General features: G+C 38.7%; 1 protein-coding gene across 1 annotated transcript in view; it reads right to left on the reverse strand.

Moving 5' to 3' along the window:
• The window catches only part of KIF13B (kinesin family member 13B), a 100,749-nt gene that overhangs the window by 70,529 nt on the left and 10,622 nt on the right, over nucleotides 1-19,598 (reverse strand). Inside the window, exons 6-10 of the mRNA XM_070932208.1 lie at nucleotides 18,898-19,010; nucleotides 18,264-18,375; nucleotides 7,957-8,169; nucleotides 4,135-4,245; nucleotides 2,185-2,319 (exon numbers count right to left, since the gene is read on the reverse strand). Coding sequence (XP_070788309.1) covers nucleotides 2,185-2,319; nucleotides 4,135-4,245; nucleotides 7,957-8,169; nucleotides 18,264-18,375; nucleotides 18,898-19,010 — 684 coding nt within the window. The remainder of the gene's footprint in view (nucleotides 1-2,184; nucleotides 2,320-4,134; nucleotides 4,246-7,956; nucleotides 8,170-18,263; nucleotides 18,376-18,897; nucleotides 19,011-19,598) is intronic.

The following is a 19,598-nucleotide window of genomic DNA, read 5'->3' on the forward strand; positions in this document are numbered from 1 at the left end:
ATCTGGCATGTGGATCATTATGAACTTGAACTACATATCTGAATTGAAAGAAGGAGGGAAAGTGCATACTATTTGAGGATGAGCCTATCAGAGGCTATGAACCACGATAACCACGTTAAAAGGCAAAAGGAATGGGTGCCGTGAAACTATTCACTTAAATGTCTCTGGAAATGTAAGAACTAAAAGTTCGATTAAAAGATATATTTCCTATAAACTAAGAAGATACTGAGTTCTATGCTGAATTAAATAATGCGCAGAACTATTTTTCTAAATCCATTTAAACAAGTTTTATTCGGACAGTAAGGTATCAACTATTTTTTTCCCCAAAAAAAGAGGCAAAGGTTGAACAAAATGCAAATTGTAGCAGATAAAATGTAATGGTATGTGAAAATGACCTTGAGGGAGGAGGTGAAAAGATATTGCAGTTGCTTAAAGGTCACAGAAAGAAATGTAGAAAGGGCCCACCCTAACTGATCAAGCTATAAAAAGAGATAGTGGATTGTTTGTACTTTCAGACTTGTGAAATTGTGTTAATATAGCCTTATAATATAGTAGAATTAGCTGTTGGAGAAAGAGACTTAGGAAGTCTCTAATTGATCATGGTTGTAAAGAGAGACTGTGGGAAATCTGTGCTTTCAGACTTTCAAAATTATGTTCATGTAGACTACAATAAAGGAGAATTAGCTCAGCAAATCATGTTTTCTGTCTGCTTTATCCAGGAGAGCTGACACCAGGAGAGCCTTCATATTGTAGTGCACCTGGGGGTAATATCCTATTATAAATATGATCAGCACTGTTAATTCTAGCATATCTTAATAAAGAAGACACCATTTTAGATTCCTAAAGAAGGAGTCTAAACCTACTACAAAAGGAGTTGAAACGATTGTGTTAATTTCCTCCCTCTTCTTTCCTTCTCTTTCTGAATTCTAAGATACCATTATTAGGGTGCTAAGATGAAATCTTAACGTTTTGCAAATAGACAAGGTCACCTCCTGCATGTATTTTGTTGCCAAGACATTCTTTGAAGGCCTTCACGCTGAGTAGCAAAGAAACAGATATGGCATCAGGAACTAGTTGGGAGGGGGAGAATGCCAGCTGACAAAGCTAGACACCTACACTGTCTTGAAATTCTCTGAAGCTATTCAAAGTCAGCTCTTTTGTTGCTTCAAGGGAACAGTGATGACTAAAGATTTCCCCAACCCCCATCCTTACATTCTTCAGGGTGCTAGCCCACTATAAATAGGATTACTGGTTCTCCTTAAAGAGGCAGCATTTGAAATAATGTTACAGGTCTGAATAAGTTTATAAGCAGCTTTGACATATCTAAACAATATTATAAGAAAAAGAGCTATTCATTGCATAACTCCCAGAAAGGTCTGCAATAAATATACTGTATTATTGGCTTGCTTTAAATGGCAGCCTATCCGTTTAGGAATTGGCTTCATGAAGTTGCATTCCCTGCCTGATGCTTCTGCTTTTGCATTATGACTTGGCATTATATATGCACTAATGCAAGCCATGATTCTGCAAATTTAGTTCCCTCTTAATCATGGCTTGCAATTAGCTAAAAAGCTAGAACTGGGAAATCTGTTTCAATTCCATAGTAGCCAAGATAGGACTTTTCCAGCCAGGGAAGCAATAATGATGACTTATTGTACAAAGCTGCTGAGAAATATTGTATTGTATTGTATAGTATAGCGCTAAGTATTGAAGTATATATTTTCTTCAAGGAGACTATATTCACAGGATGATGGCATTGAAAATATATTTATAGGGGAATCTGATTTGCAACAGCACATATCAAATCATGATTGATACAAATCTTCTGTTTTTCATAACATAAAAAAGAATGATCTATATCCTAGTGTCTGTTGAAAACAGTACACAATTAACAATAAAATCTTGGGTTTGAGAACACTGACACTGAATGAATAGCTTTGTATCCTGAAGAGCCCAGCCTGACAGAAATGAAATGTCACAAAATCTGCTTTTGCCCAACCAATATGTCTTGATCCATAAAAAAAAAAAAAAAATCAAATCCAGAGTGGATTTTGAAATATTTTCTATGTGACTCTTTTCAAAAGACAATGGATCTTAGGAGAAGAATTCAGGAACGAGATCTGTAGGAGGGTCTTACGTTTAAGCAATTTAAAAGCAACCTCGTACACCTTTTTAGTATCTCACCTTTAAATAGTAGACCAAAAGTTCATTGAGTGCAGGGTCAGCATTCAAATTCACCAGAAAGCACTTGTTATCACCCACTTTGATCCCAGATGATTGAAGAGAGATGCCAAGGCTTTCAAGTTGTTTCTGCCTTTCCTATTTGAGAGGAACACAACTACCATTAGAAAAACCAACTAGAACCATATATTCTCCCACAATGTGTGGTTATTCTTCTCCCTGGACATAACAGAGAAAGAAAACAAAAGGAGAGCCTTTTGTTAGTCAATGATTGGCTACTGTAGCCCTATCCATCTCTTTGAGCTGCTGCAACCATAGCTGCACTCCTAATTTCCAAATCCTAATCTCCTAATCTCCATTTTGAATGAACAACCTCCAACCCTCAGCCCATGTTTGGCCCCAACCACTTTTCACAGCTCCAGAATCCCATTACACTACCAAACCATTGAAAAAAGAAAAGAATGAATACCAACATTTAGACTCAACTCTTCAAATAATTAAGACATCTACCATGTAAAAAAGAAATGATCCTGAAATCACTGACCTGTTCAATTCAATGACATGATAATGTTATTGTCTTGCAGGTACAGTCTTTGGCTGTACTCATATAGCCCCCCCCTTCCCCCGTGAGTGGGTGGGGGAGTATTGCTGATATGATTTGGAATTTAGCCATATGAAACACCACTTCCCAGGAAAATCTGGGACAAAAGTAGCCACTGTCAAAAAAAAGGAAATATGTATGCAATGCAGGGGAGAAGAAAAGAGGTTTAAGCTTCTTATTAAATTTAGTCTCAAGGGTCATTAATTGAGAAACCAGGGCCTTGGGTGTATAAGATAAAAAGGTATGCATGAAGATTAAGCTTCAAAGTATTTGTTCTCATCCAGTTTATTCCGTCATGAAACCTTATTTAGAAAAATAATTCACAGCAGGGATCACTGGTGGTAATAGGCTTTACATATACATAAAGTCAAGAGTTTTGTAGAATTGTGGTGCAACAGACAAATGTTAAATGGCCCAATTTTCAGGTGAGTGCTCAATTTCACCAGTGTTTGGCTTTCTCAACAAATCTGTACAAGGTTTTAAGTGGGAACACCAACATTTCCTAAGATCTTATGAAGTATTTTTCATTCCTTTGGTCCCTTAACTTTTTTAGATTTGATTTTTGGACCTCCATGGAGGTCCTGTAAGGGAGTACTTAAAGCAGGGCTAGCAATGGCACCCTTAAATGCTTGTTTCACACCTGCCCCAGAACCATTTCCACAGGATCAGTAAAATAAAATTAGCTTAAAGCACAACCTCTTTCCCTCCCACCCCAGGTCATCACAGCACCTACTACGTCCCTCAACCTTCACAAAAATAAGTGCTCACCTTTCCTTTAAACTATCAGTAAATCCATCACTGCTTTTGAAAGTTTTATGACAAGAACAAACTTTCCTGAGGGTACAAATTAAAAGATGGAGGAAGGAGACCATCAAGCAAGGAATAACATTAAAGGAAGATATGGCTGAAGGATCTGATCTCCCTTATGCTGCTTTTAGGACCCTGAATAGGTTGAGGGTTGGAGCGCCTAAGTGTAAAACCAGTATATGTTCCAATGGAGGCTCTTAGCCAAAGCAACATGCCATGTGAATGTAGAGGAGACACAGAACCCAGCCCATCTGCAATCTACAACCAGAAATATGTACCAACAATGATTTATTTTTGGCCAACAACAAAGCTATTAAGGTGGCTTCATTTTGGCAGTCCAAAGTTTGATCTAGACACAGAAGATCACTGCTTTTGCGACAATAATCTCTCTTTGAATTGTCCATCCTAGAAATTAAGAAATAACTCCTTCATAGGATCATAAATTATCCATAGGTATCATGAGTTTTCATGGTATTTCACCATTGTTTAAATGGTGACAGTAATCATCATTATGTGCCAGCAAAACTCAATACAAAAATGCAGACCTGTGCAATTTCCTCTGTCTTCCTGAGCTTCTCTTCCCAGGTTACTGTCATCTCCTGGATCAGTTTTTCAGACTCTTCCAAACGATCTTTTAATTCTGGAGATTTCATAGCCTAAAAGATTAAAAGGGAGGGGGGGAGTGGAGGTGTGAAAGAAAAAAGCAAATTATGGAATTCTCCTTAGAAGGGCCATCAAATTAAGGTTTCATGCATTCTTCATGATCTTATCATAGTGATCTATGTGACTGAAAAGTAGCCACCATGAATAATACATGCAGGAAACCTCTGTTCTTATTGAGTGTAATACTGGGAGAAGCTACCTGCATACGGGTGGAAAAAGTCTGACCTTCCAACTCAGCATTTTACTACAATGCTGATAAGAGGAAATCCTAGTGTAACAATTGTGTATTATTAAATTTATTACGGTTACTGACCAGTATTTTGTATAATTATTATAAGAGATTACGTGGCTTAAATTAAAAGCATAGATATTTTCTAAAACCAATTAAAGTAAATGAAATATTTCAATTATAATGCTATAAATGCAGGTTATAAAATACTAAGGATTCTAAGTATTAAAACTAATTAATGGAATTATAAAACTGTTTTGTGAATAAAAAAAACTAAAATGCTTACTTTACACTAAATATTAAACAGCTAAAAAGATAAGTATCAGGCCTGTAGGTATGTGCATGTAGATGCACATGTATGTGCATATATATAAATCCTGCATGTATAAGCAAGCATGTATATGCAAGTATACATGTATATAAATGTTGTTAGGATTGGTGATGGGTCAAATATAACAGAAAACTAAGAAGCATAAAACATAAAAAAGGGAAAAAGTATATTAACAGAATCCGAAAAGTTAAAAGGAATAATTTCCCCGTGTAAAGTGATGGCAGCTGAAATAAATTTTGCAATGTTAGACATGTTAGAGTTCCAGTTCAATTGTAAAAAGCAAATAAAGATGTCCTCAGGACTAATGAAACAGAATTATAAAGATAGAGTAGAAGTGACTACAGAAAGGACATCTAAGAAGTATGTGGGTTAGAATTTCAGGTTCCTCCAAATTTGGGGGGAAGATCTGATTTGTAAAATGGGCATTATAATACCTGCAGAGGGCTCCAAAACTGCAGAGGGCAATACATTAAAGCGGGCTAAGGAAAAAAAAACTCTTGCCATGCTTTGGGCAAGAAAGATTGAATAAATAATTTACTGGCAGGAAAGCTCTCTGATTTAGATGTTACCAAATTTGCCTTGCTCTACAATACAAGGAGAGATTTATCAAGCACCCCCTGCCAGACTGCAACTCCATTTCTTCGTAATGCTGTGGTCAGAAGGGCTATATATGAGAAGTCACATTGGTGTAAATCAGTGTTTCTCAACCTCTGCCACTTTAAGAAGCGTGGACTTCAACTCCCAGAATTCCCCATCCAGCAGTGCTGGCTGGGGAATTCTGGGAGTTGAAGTTCAAACATTTTAAAATGAATGAGATTGAGAAACACTGAGGTAAATCATCCTAAATTCTTGTTTTCCACGAAGATGAAAATTTATCGAGAAGGATCATGGCAGCCAGGGAGTTACTAGAAAAGTGAAGTTTGAGTCAAAAATAAACCCAGTATACACAGCTATAAACCTGTTTATTGTCACAAGGTCAGCAGAGTCCAAAACTCAAGTTTTAGATTACTATTTCTATTGCAGTATATGTGAAACCACACTGCACCTAACTCTTTTCTCTTGACCTACCACAGTTCTGCAGAGTTTGGGCATAACCTATTCCTCTGCCGTCAGGAATTCTTGCTTCGTTCTGCATCTAATCCATGAGAAGAAATTCTAGCTTCATCCTGTTTCCCAGTTCCTTCATCTCACAGAAGTGTTGTTCTCTCTATCTGATTGCATGTGTTTGTTTGCTTTTTAGGAATTAGTGAATGGAAACTGGCATGATGGAAGCAAGTGCTATCTTCTCCAACCTAACAAAGTTAAATACAGTATGTTGAGTTCCTAAGTTATATTCAGGTTGACTAGTGATTCTGGGAATCCAGCTTCTGCAAAGCCATCTGCAATGAGGTTAAAACAGGTCCCCTTGAATCCCTTCCTCTTTGTTGTGCTGGGCACAATCAAAACTGCAGTTCTTTTTGGCAATCTTCTGAGAATTTGCCCTGGAATATTTCAGGAATCTTCAAGTTCCTCTCAGGCTAACAATCCTTCACTTGTGTAACACTGTCTCTCACGTTTGTTTCTTACTAAGCCATACACCTTCAATAGCCAACCATCTAGATCCATCTTAGAGTGCCAGCCTTCTTCCATCAGAGTTCTCTTTTCCAGAGATCTGTTTTTCAGTGCTCACCATCTTTTACCAATGGAGCAACCCATATTTTCTTTTTCCTCTAAGAAAATCTCCCTATGGAAGACGAAACTAACTCTGCTTTCAGCTTCCACTTCTTAGCTCCTTAGAATAAAATGCCTTGGCTGTCTTCGTGATGGATTCAGAGGTGTAGCTGTCAGAGACTCACACAAAAATAAACAACCAGAGCCTGCTTCATAATGCCAGGCATTTGTTTCTGGGAAGTCTATCTTCAAAGTTTATATGCTTCAATATGGGTATGCTTCTGAATTTTGGAGATGCTATTTAATATTTGCGGAACGTATGACCTATCTGTGCCAATAGATCTGCTTCCAGAAAAGCTGGAGAGAAGAAGGAAAAAAATCTCTTGCACACAGATTCAGAATTGGATGCTTACTGAACCTTGATCTATGTGATGCGAGAAGTGAGGTTCTGTCATTCTATTGGTGAATAGGCATAGCATGATCAGAGGAGTGGCTAGAGAGAAGTTCCATGAAGATGGGCTCCAGCATGAGCCTGAAAGCTTAGAAGATAAAACCTCTGGTCCCAGTGACCAACCCAGATTGGATCCTGCAACATTATCCTGGGACATATATATTCACCTTCATTCATGATCAGAGGAGTATTTGAGAGATCAACCTATAACCTTGTCCCAGCAGCAAGCACACTATTGTGTTGTGGTCCACCAGCACCCTGCAGAGCTGGCAGCGGAGTCAGACAGTGAGGAGGCTGGAAAGGAACATGGGCCAGTCCTGGAGTCTGGGGAAGGCTCGGACAAGGGCTCTGCGTCGGAGGCAGAGATGGGGCCAGGGCCATCTGGGAGTTATGTGCGGTCTCTGGAGCCTCCAGAGTCAGACATCAGAGAGGCAGAGGAACAGGAGGGGTCTGTTCCTAGTGCGTGCATGCGCAGAGCTACCAGAAGGCAAGAACTAAAGGGACTCAGGAGTAAGGCCTAGAGATGATTGTCCCTCCCATAAGGCTTAAAAGAGGAGCAAAGGCACGTGGGCCCTTTGCAGGAAAGTAACGTTGTTAATTCTGTTCCCAGTCGGCATCTCTGTTTGATTCTGGACTCCGTGTGGCTTTGCCAAGTAGGTCTTTGGTAGCGTGTCAAGGGAGATAAAGGTTGGTGATTATCCCAAAGGACTTCTCCTGAAGGACTTTTTGCAACTAATTGGGACTCAGCTGTGAATGAACGTAATTCACAGCTGTTGCAATAAAAGAGGTTTTTGGGACTACTCATGTGTTTTAATGACTCAGAAAGCCTAGGTCACAACATATTGGGCCTTCTCTTTGCAATTTGCAAAATCTAAAAAACTAGCAAACATATTCAGTACACAGGAAACCTCATTATTCAAAGTCAGGTTATATTATTTGGAAATTGTGTTAGAATGTGCTTTAAGGTTGGAGGAGAAGGACATCATCTACTGACTGATTAAATGAATTACTCCTTCTATTGCCCTTGGTGCAAGAAGATTTACCTCTGCTTTGGTAAGCTGTTCCCTGAGTTTTTCTACTTCCTCCCTCAGTTCTCGGATGATTCGGGCATTGGGATCTTCATTGACCACGGCATGGTTCACAATGTTCTTGGCTCGGTCTGCATACCTCAAGGTAGAAAGTATCTCATCGTAATTATCTGCTGCTGGACTGATGGTAGCAACCATCGCAGTCTTACTGTTGCCACCAAGGCTGTCCTGGGAATGTGAAATCAGAGAATAAGAATTTGAGGAGTTTTGATTGCTTGATTTTAAGAATTTATAAGGCCACCCAACTCCAAGATTAACAAAGAATTAATCTTATCCATGAAAAGGGACCGATTATACTTTGAGCAAAGCATATGCCATACCACCTACCTCTAATCCCTCTGACAAGAAAATATCTACTGACGATATTTCTGGGAGATGGAAGGTAATATAACCCATACAAAATGCAGACAATAAGTGATATGAGCCATGGTGGTGCAGTGGTTAGAGTGCAGTAGTGCAGGCTATTTCTGCTGACTGCCGGCTGCCTGCAAATTTGGCAGTTCAAATCTCACCAGGCTCAAGATTGACTCAGCCTTCCATCCTTCTGAGGTCGGTAAAAGGAGGACTCAAATTGTTGGGGGCAATATGCTGACTCTGTAAACCGCTTCTAGAGGGCTGTAAAGCACTGCAAAGCAATATATAAGTCTAAGCGCTATTGCTATATGTATATACTTTATGTTGGCCTCACACAACCAGGCACCCTGCACAACCTGCCTCTGTTGGATTACATTCCCATTAAGACCCCATTAGCATTCCTAGTGGTTAGGGAAGATGGGAAATACCATCTCAGACATCTAGAAGTCATTAGGTTGATTTAAGAGCCTTGGTACTACAGTGGTTTAAAGCACCCTGTTATTAACACAGCTGCCTGCAATTTACTGCTGGTTCGAATCTCTCCAAGGCTCAAGGTTGACTCAGCCTTCCATCCTTTCTAAGGTAGGTTAAATGAGGACCCAGTTTGTGGGGGCAATAAGCTGACTTTGTATAAAATATACAAAAGTATGAAGGCTATTGCTGAGCACATTGTAAGCCGCCCTGAGTCTCCGGAGAAGGGCGGCATATAAATCAAATTAAAAAAAAAAAAAAAAAAGTTGCCTACAAAATGTAGGTGTGCACAGCTCCTGGGCATAATTCATAAATCTTTTTGAGACATTCCTAATTATTGTGGTGAATTTAAGTTTTCATAATTACCCTAGTTAAAGTTCAGTATAATTTCTTGCACATTTGCTTTAGATGTGGGAAATTAAACTTTAAGTTTGTGCTAAGTAACCATCGCCTTTCTCTGCCTGAGGATGGAGATAAAGGAAGTTTATTATAATGCATAACTTTCTAAACGAAGACAAAAGGCTAGATAGCAATAGCAATACCACTTAGTCTTAAATACAGCTTCATAGAGCTTTCCAGCCCTCTCTAAGCAGTGTCAGAATATTGCCCCCAACAATCTGGTCCTCATTTTACCGACCTCAGAAGGATGGAGGGCTGAATCAATCTTGAGCCAGTGAGACTTGAACTGCTGAGCTTCCGGCAGCTGGCAGTCAGCAGAAATAGCCTGAAGTACTGCATTTTAACCACTGCGCCACTGCAGCTCTAGATACTGATCAAAACACAATCTGAGTAGCAATAATACCATGTTTCCCCAAAAATAAGACCCTGTCTTATATTTTTTTGAACCCTGAAATAAGCGCTTGGCCTTATTGCCATGCACTCAAAAGCCCGATTGGGCTTATTATCAGGGGATGTCTTATTTTGGGGGAAACAGGGTATATAGCATACTCCAAATGTATAAAGCCCTTCAAGGGCATTGTCTAAACCAACCAAATACATGAAGGACATTTTAGTTTTCATCATCAGATTATGGGGAAAGGGAAGGACTAAGGCAGAGAAAGCAGTGATTGGGTCAAGCAACAATAAAATTCTCTTTGCTATACCAGCTGTGCTACAAGAAATAATACACTAGGCGCAAAAGAGAACTATTTCTCTTAAGTAAATGGCATTGACACCTGCTGCTAAACAAATAAAAAAGGACAAACAACCTTCACACATTTCTAAATGAGTAACAAATGCTTTGACCATGAGTGCTTAAAATGGCCTGGACCCAGAATGTATAAAGACAGCCCTTAAAAGCCTGCTATCCTCCAGATGCATTGGCATTATTGCTCTTTGAATTCTGAGCTAGAATCAGTCATCCAAATTTCTACTTCTCCTTTGGTTAAAGCTAGTCTGAGCAAAATGGTGCTGCTTTGGTTTGGAGCAATTCCTCAGCATAAAAAAGGTACTTTTTACGGTACCTTCCTTGCTGTTATAAATAAAAAAGGCTGAGATGGGTCACTGATTAAAAGCCATGCTTGTTATTACTTTTTAGTATTTAATATTTAGTATTTAATGTTCGATGTTAATTAAGGTTAAAATATAGAAATTATACTTTAATTTTTATTATACTTTATATTATTTATTATAATATAATATAATATTATATATCATATATATCATACCATATTATATTATATATATCATATATATTATATATATTATATTATATAATTTATTGTATTATATTTATTATACTTTTAATATTTTAATTATATTTAAAATATAATTATACTTTGCCGTGTAACAGGGTGAGCTCCAGTTATTTATCCCAGCTTCTGCCAACCTAGCAGTTCAAAAGTACGTAAAAATGCAAGTAGAAAAATAGGGACCACCTTTGGTGGGAAGGTAACAGCGGTCCGTGAGCCTTTGGCATTTAGACATGCCAGCCACATGACCAGAGAGCGCTGACTCTTCGGCTTTGAAATGGAGATGAGCACCACCCCTTAGAGTCGGGAACAACTAGCACATATGTGCAAGGGGAACCTTTACCTTTACCTTTATAGAAATTATATATTAAAGGGTAGTAGGGTATTCAAGCATTTTACCCATCATCCTTATGTGGAATAAAATGCCTTCATACTTTTTCTATGGCTGAGCTTGTGATAATAGAGACTTCTCCATAATAAGGCTTAGCCGATGATTACTTTTATTGTGGACAGAAGCTTCCTTGAAGATATGTTGTGGGCACAAATTCTAAATGAAAATTCAAAGAAAGAACAAAGGAAGGAGCTATAGAATCTGGGGAGAAATGTAACATCTAGGCTCCACTACCAAAAGTTGCATCCAATGTCTCTTTTAAAATCAACAAATTAAGACTTGGGAGCTCTATCACCAAGCAGCAAACTTGATCTGGGTGAAAGAATGGATGGTCCTACAAAAGAGACGACTTTTGACATTTGAGGGAGCCGGTCTTCAACATGGCTGGCACTATTTCCTATGGCCGGGAGCATCCGGCCGCCCTAGACACTTTGATGATCACTATTTACGTAGGACGCTTGGGTACACTTGGGAAAAGGTTAGAAGAAGAGTATATTTAAAAGTTCCATGTTGGATTTCGGCGCAGGAAGCTCAGGTTTACCCGACATTGTATAAAGGGGAGAAAACCTTGATGTATGAAGGCTTCTTGGATGTTCAGGTAATCCGAAGTCACGAGAATTATTAACTCTTCAAGGATATAAGATAGACTGGTGGTCTTATTCTCAAGTGCACTCCAGGTATAAAAAAGATTTACATAGTGAAGGAATCTACCGTAAAAGACAAGAATTGGATAAGATCTTATTAGAAGGAGGGAAAGGGATATTATCTAAATGTTATGCATATTTATTGTCTCTGCAGATAGGACAGGATGTAGTGAAGGATTGTATGATAGCATGGGGGCGAAATTTTGGATATCCCCTTGACTTCCAGCAATGGGAACAGATTTGGTTGAAAAATATGAAATTAACTATGGCCTCCTCATATAAAGAAAACATATATAAAATGGTCTACCGGTGGCATCTCCCCCCGGCGAGATTAGCTAAAATGTTTCCCGGGACATCTGCCTGCTGTTGGAAGTGCGGTTACAGCAATGGAACCTATTTTCACCAATGGTGGACCTGCCCGCAGGCGGTTAAATATTGGAAAAAAATACGGCAATGGATTTTGGAAATTACACAGATTAATTTGGAACTAAGACCTGAGATTTTCCTATTGGGGGCAAAACCTTTGAATATTAAATCAGATATATGGTTCTTGTTGATTCACATTATCACTGCAGCAAGATTAGCGTATGCGCAGGAGTGGAAAAATCAATACTTACCGATAGATTTGAAAATAATATATAAAATTAATGAGTGTGCGGAATCAGATAGATTAACTAGATTGATCAATGGTAAAAAAGATTCAGAATTTTATAACAGTTGGAAAGTATGGTACGATTGGGTCCAGAAAAGGTGGGATAGAATAGATATATGATGATGTATATATATATGGTGGCAAATATGTATGTATAAAGGAATGATTTTATACTTATGGACAATGTAATCATATTATACCATGGTGGCAGGATTGTATATTTTATTTGTGTATTAGTGCATAGAATATATTAATAAAAATTATAAAAAAAAAAAAAAAGACTTTTAAAGCAGATAGAGACGTGAATAACTATACAAGTTGATTAATTCAAAACAGCCATGCACTGGCATAAAAATCCTGGCAGAAAGCAAAAGAAATTATAACTCCCCCCCCCTTTTCTTGCTCTATAATTGCTAGAAATAACTCATCATATTTGCTTAGATTTCAAATGTTATGCCAGACGCTGCCAGTTTTGAGCCCAGATTGGGTTCTTTCGCTGTTTCATCACAGTGCTTTTTTAGCCAAGCCCAGGAACTCCATATTCCCAGCCTTCAATTCAGCATAGGCACAACAGTTGCTGAAACCTCCAGGCACTTGGGCACAGAATTCAATGCTCCTTTTCTCTGACACCATAGCACCCTTGATAACAACTTGGAAAGTTGTGACTCCGAACAGAGAAAAGAGAAAAGCAAAAAAGGGCAATGCAATTTAACCATCCCTGTTTCTCACTTCAACATCGCTCTCTTTACAGAAGCTGCTTTTTTTATTATAAGGGAAAAGATATTGAGTGCCTGTATCCCCCTTCCCCCAACAGAGAAAAGCTTACGGAACATGATTTTTACCTGTAAAAAAAAATTAGAAGGGAAAGAACATAGACTGACACAACAGGAACCACCTCAAGCTAGAAAATACTACTATAATGTAAGCATTTACTGTCTGCCTCTCAAGGCCATCAAGAGACTAGTTAAGGATTTATTAACTTGGAAAGGTGGTGTCAAACTTCAGTCATTTGGGGAAGTTCAAGGAAGCAAGAACTGCAGACCTACGCTGTTTTAGTGCTAGCCTGAGGGAATTGCAGAATTCTGGAAGTAAAGAGAATCTTCTGGGCCAGTGATGGGGAATCTTTTCGGCAACGAGTGCCGAAAAGGTTGTGCGGAAATGTTACGCGTGTGCGCTTGTTGGGGCGACACTCTGGAAAAACCAAACTTGCGGATTCTAGCGCACATGTGCACCCAACATCAGCTGGCCGGTGCACATGCACAGGCCAGTTTTTGGCACTGCCACGCGCAGGAAGGGATTGCACTCCGGAAAAGCCAAGCTTCCGGGTTCTAGTGTGCATGCACACCCAATGATTAGCTGACTGGCGTGCATGCGCAGGCTGGTTTTCGGCACTGCCGCGCATGCGAAGGGATCGCACTCCGGAAAAGCCAAACTTCTGGGTTCTAACGTGCATGTGCACCCAACAATCAGCTGGCCAGCGCACATGCGCAGGCTGGTTTTCGGCACTGCTGCATGAGTGAATGAATTGCACTTCAGAAAAGCTGAACTTCCGGATTCTGGTGCATGTGCACCAGACAATCAGCTGGCTGGCGCACAGCGTTTTTTGCCGCACGTGTGAAAGATAGCTGATTGTCGCACGCACATGTGCGCCAGAAACCCTGAAGACAAACAGGCAAGGTCGCGCGTGCCAGGTGACATGGCTTCGCGTGCCACTTTGGGCATGCGTGCCATAGGTTCGCCATCATGGCTATAGGCCCTGCTTATAATGAGTTCATGTTAGTGGAGAGGAATGATGTTTTTCACAAGTTTCTTGCCTCTTAGACTGAGACCTTTGTAAGGTAAGTGGTCAATGGGTTTGCCTTCTGTCTCTTGACTGCTGATTATCTACTGTCCTTTCCATTCATTTCTCAGCCTTCCTAAAATCTCACAGGCCAGAAGAAAAAAAGCCTAGTTTAAATTCTAGTGCACAACTGACATAAAGGGTCTGACTTCATTGGACTGTGGTGGATCAACCAGCTGTTGTGTTTAAAGGTTCATTCTTCTTTACAATAAAACTTCTAATATAACTGACTTGTTTCTGCAAGTCTCTTGCCAAAACTAGACTTTTAGGATCAATTATCCACAATAAAAGGAATAAGCAGTCAGAAAATACATTGCAGGCTAGCACTTGGTACAGCTGCAGTGAAGGCCCTGGAAAAGCTATTCAGATGCTGTCATGTATTTGGACTTGCAAAGATCAGAACAGCGCACCCTGTGACACTCTATGGAAGGGAAAGCTGGATTCTTAAAAGGCAAGATGAGCCGAGGTAGCGCAGTGGTCACTGAATCAATGCCTGAAGCAATTATCTCTGCTTCTCCCAACTCTGTCTGTATGACACAAAGGCATGTAATGCAGCAATCTCACTTAAGCAAAACCAGTTTGTTTTAATGTCTTTATACAAGACCTCTCATAATATTGTTAGCTGCCTTCAATGAAGCAATTTCCAAACCTTACTGAAACTAAAACCGAGTTTCATTTATCTCACACAGTGCGTGCTGGTATTTTATTGAGCTCTGACAGTTATTTGCATCTTTTTTCTTTGTAATGCTGTTGTCGCTCCTGAAATTCGTATTTATGACCCCGGAAGAATTAATTGTGGCTCCTAAAGAAGTAATTCATTTTTTTAAGTTGAAGAAAGTTGATGAATTTGAAGTTAGTTATTTATAGAGCCTTGGAATAAATAATAAGCTTGAATATCCTGTTCAGCAGTGAAGGTTGCTTTTAAAAAAATGAAAGGAGTCTTTCTCGATCTTAAAATAAGTTTAATATTTTGTTTTGTGTATACTTGACAACTAAAGTAAGAACTATCTGCAGTTTTTTATCCGTGGGCTGTCAGACTCCTGAATGAGAAATAACATCATAACTACATAGTATGATGGACTGCAGGGCCGGCGCAATGCGTAACATGTTCACACTGGTGTAATAGGACTGGGTGTTTTGTTAATATGATTTATTGGGTTAGGGATTTTCTGTCTTCATTGTGAGTTGTATTGTGTTGGGGGGGTGCACTGAGGGAGTTCAACCAATATCATTGTACATACTGTATATTGTGCATTGACAATAAAGATTTTGAATTGAATTGCCTTGGTGTTAGAAATGTAATGTAGAATATTAACCTATAGGTTTGTTTTCTACTACCTCATTTGAGGCTGAAAAACCACAAATTTGTCAACTTTTTGCTGCTTGTCCAGGAGATAAATAATACTCTCGGCTATCTGCCCCTATTTGGAATGTATTAATTACCATATTAAGAACCATAGAGTCCTCCTGCACATTTTTCTACTTATTTTCCTTTTATATGTTTTTTGCCAATGTTTGTCTTAGGAGGGGTTTTTTTTCTTCAACAGAAGGGTAAGGAAAAAGCTTTTGATGAATTGTTTTGTAACTACTTTATCATATAAATTTTCAAGCCTTTTGCCTTTTTAAAAGATGTTTAATTTTTATACATATTGTCATTATTTTTTAATGAGAATCCTCATTTATAATTTATGCTGCTCTTGAGTTTCCTTTCCCCAGTGGATGAAATGTAGACGATATGGTATCTCCACCCTTATCCAAGATATTTAACAGAAGAACCAAGTCTCCCCATATCCAGTTATGGCTTTGCTTAGTAGTGCTAATGAGGAAGGAAGAGAATATTTTCTTCTTTTACCATAGTGATCTAAATCTATTAAATTGCTGAGCACATTGTAAGCCGCCCTGAGTCTTCGGAGAAGGGCGGCATATAAATCAAATTTAAAAAAAAAAAAAAAAAAATGAGAAATAGATTCTTTTCTATGCTTATTGTATGGAATTGTCTTGGCAGGAATGGAAGTCAACCCACTTCACATCCTGCTTATTCCCTAATGTAAAATCTCTGAAAATATCACTTCACCCTGTAAAATTGAAAAAAAGCATAATCTATGTATGTAGGAAAGGGGACAAAGGGATTTTAAAACACTTGTTTCTGGGTTCTAAGTGTTAGAATCGGCACAACCTCTTAGCTTCACAAAAGTTGTCACTCGAAATGTTGCCACCAAATTGCAATGTTTAATGTAATAGAGGTAGCAATTATTGAATACATGAGAAATAATATTAACATAATTCATGTACATAATTACAGAGATGTGATTACTATAATATAATCCAAATTTAATTGGGTTTCTATTCTGTCCTCATTTACTCCTTTGTTCTGGAACTGTCAATTTTGGGGTGCATGATCTCTGCCCCCCCCACCCCTCCCCCCCCCAAAAATGAGCATCCTGATGTTAAACTACAGATGGTACAGAAAAGAGCAATTAAAATAATGCATAATATTAATAAAGATTAAAATTATGAAGGAAGGCTAAATACTCTGCAGATTGGAAGAACTCTTGAAAGCCTTTTTATTTCATCACATTTGTATATGCTGGCCATCTCAAATAGTGACTCACACAGTGACAATTCAGGTCCATGCCCAGTGCAAGTAATCAAGACTTAAAACTTCCACCCTTTGGTAATTGGGATTTTTTTTAAAAAAGGAAAAAAAAAACGATTTGTCTTGCAAAATTTGAATATAGCAGTGAGAGAAAGCTTTCACATAATTCTAGCACACACCAAATGAAATTAGTGACAAATTCAGGATGCAGAAGAACAAACATATAGTACAAATAGTCCTCGACTTACAACAGCTCAGATCAAAGTTACAACGGCACTGAAAAAAGTGATTTATGACCATTTTTCACACTTACAACCGTGGCAGCATCCCTATGGTCACATGATCAAAATTTGGATGCTTGGCAACTCAAAGTTATGACAGTTGCAGTGTCCTGGAGTCATGTGATCACCCTTTCCAAACTTCTTACAAGCAAAGTCACAGGAGAAGCCAGATTCACTTAACAACCATATTACTAATGTAACAACTGCAGTGATTCACTTAACGACTGTGGCAAGAAAGGTCATTAAATGGGATAAAATTCACTTAACACGTTTCACTTAGCAACAGAAAGTTTGGGCTCGGTTGTGGTCATAAGTCGAGGACTATCTGTACTACAGTTATTATTGAAAGAGGAATTTATGGAGTTCATTGCCGGCAAATATAGAAACAGGCTTTTTCAGAGGTAAGATAAACATTACAGAAGAGGGGAAGGTCTAGCAACAGGACTTAGCCATAATGACCAAAAGGAACTGTTAACTGTATGATCAAAGGCTTTACATGTTTGAATACCAGTTGAGAAATTGCTTATAAGAAGTCACCAGCAAGGGAACCATTAAGTTTATTAGTGTAATATCCATAAAGACTTCGCAACAGTGTTCAAGAAAAGCAAGTGTTTGCTTGTTTTTTTCCTCCCAGCTCTGGAGAACCAGGTATTGCTATAAAAAGTTGAATTAAAAATCTTCGTTGGCATTGACAGATTTGGATATATACAATATAATGTCTCTGAATATTTGCATGAATATATTAACAACAAAATTTAGCAATCAGATTGTGTCACTGAACTCCTGCCAGTATTTTGTTCCTGTTTGAAGTTCTTCCAAACTAGTTGCGTTCTTCTGTAAACATCAAGCCAGTTTTTTTAAAAAACAGTGCACAGTCAATTCTGTGACTCTTTCAATATACAGGAGATTGACTTCTCTCGACCCTTTCTCTTGAGCTACAACTGATATGTCTATTGCAATCCACGCTCGTATTCAATGGACATCAAATGGCTAAAAATTGAAAGCAACATCTCTGATGTTAGCCAGTGGGCTAGCCATGCTAAAGCTTTTATGGTAGAAAAGCTGTGGATGCAGCTGCCAGTAAATTGACTAAGATACTGCACTATTGATTAGGAACTGAGTGGGGAGCCACCTAAAGGGATCCAACCCTCTCAGAAAGCTAGGAAATTCTACTCCTGGCGAAAGAAAAGAGCTTCCTGAGGAGAATTATTCACAGAGCTACTGTGGTTTTCTACTGAAATCAGCAGCTGCAATCTTTTATGTTCAGCAGGTGTCCCTTCCAAATAGACCCGAAACAGAGAATGTTGTCTTGCTTTGACTTCCTTAATAACGGCTCACTTACTTTGAGTAGCCAGGTAAGCACGGAGTCACGATAAGGAACGAACTTGTTCTTATTTTTTCCAGCAGCTTGATCTGCCAGGGCTGAAATGACCAACCCAAGAGTTGTGAGAGACCTGCATTGGGGGAGGAAAAGATTCTTTTTAATTTTATGGTGACTAGAATCAGATAGACGCTTAAGAATAGCTGGTCCCTCTATTAATTTGCATTTTGCTTTTAGGGGTAAAATTGCCTAAGCATTAACTAACATATAAACAGAACCTAGAAAAAAATAGTGCTTAATTTTTCTCTTGGTTTCTAATCTAATAATTTCTGAGCTCTCAAGAGAAGAGAAGAAGAAAGTCCTGTTTCTTTTAAAGCAGGGGTCTCCAACCTTGGCAACTTTAAGCCTGGCGGACTTCAACTCCCAGGATTCAAAGCTGGCTGGGGAATTCTGGGAGTTGAAGTCCGCCAGGCTTAAAGTTGCCAAGGTTGGAGACCCCTGTTTTAAAGAAAACATGGAGGGAAAAGTCAAAGGAGAACTCTGCTTCTTTCTTTCCTCTTGTCATTCTGAATAAGTAAAGAACATTAGGACATATTGACTTTGGCCTTCACCCTCCCTTTAAAAACATTTAATTCCTTTAAAAGGTAAACTTTACTTGTTGATGTTGCTTCCTTCCTTCAACCTATCGCCTGCAGCTCCCGTCTTGGTTGCTCTTTCACTGCCTGCTAGGTCAACCAGGCTCAACTTGCCTACTTTCTCACCGGAGGTCTGTGGAAAGAAAATAGCATTTAGCCCAATGACATATCACTTCTTCAGCACCCCAAAATACCCTACATACTTTTTCTCAGTTTGGGGGGAAAAAGAAAGAAGGGAAAATGACAAGAAGGGGAAAAGATCTTGATGCTAAAGAAGTAGTTAAGTACAGACTGTGTCATGCTTTCATAAATGATTTATTGTATAACAAATGTGCCTATTCAAAAGAGTTTACAGAGAAGTCTCCCATGCCTTCTACAGTAAATTGCAGCTCCCCTAATCACCAGGCCACAAGTTAACATCTAGCACAAATGAATGTGACCAAAGCCGATCTAGATTTAACTGGTGGAGGAAAACAAAGGGATAAGAGAGATTAAAGACAAAGTTAGCAAAAGATGAATCCCCCTCCACTAATAAAATAATAAAGCTTATTTTAGTTCAGAATGAGGATTAGAAGGCTGAATATTTTAAACTTGCATGTTGGTGAGTTTTAATTTTCCAAATATCGAATAACCAAAATAATTAAGAGAAAAGGCACAGGATTTCACTAGGATGTATTCAGACAATAATGTCTGCAGATTTTTGCTTATACCAGGGGATCCC

The sequence above is a fragment of the Pituophis catenifer genome, unplaced genomic scaffold, assembly GCF_029215685.1.
Source record: "Pituophis catenifer annectens isolate HBS135680 unplaced genomic scaffold, rPitCat1.0.hap2 SCAF_1, whole genome shotgun sequence".
Classification (NCBI taxonomy): domain Eukaryota; kingdom Metazoa; phylum Chordata; class Lepidosauria; order Squamata; family Colubridae; genus Pituophis; species Pituophis catenifer.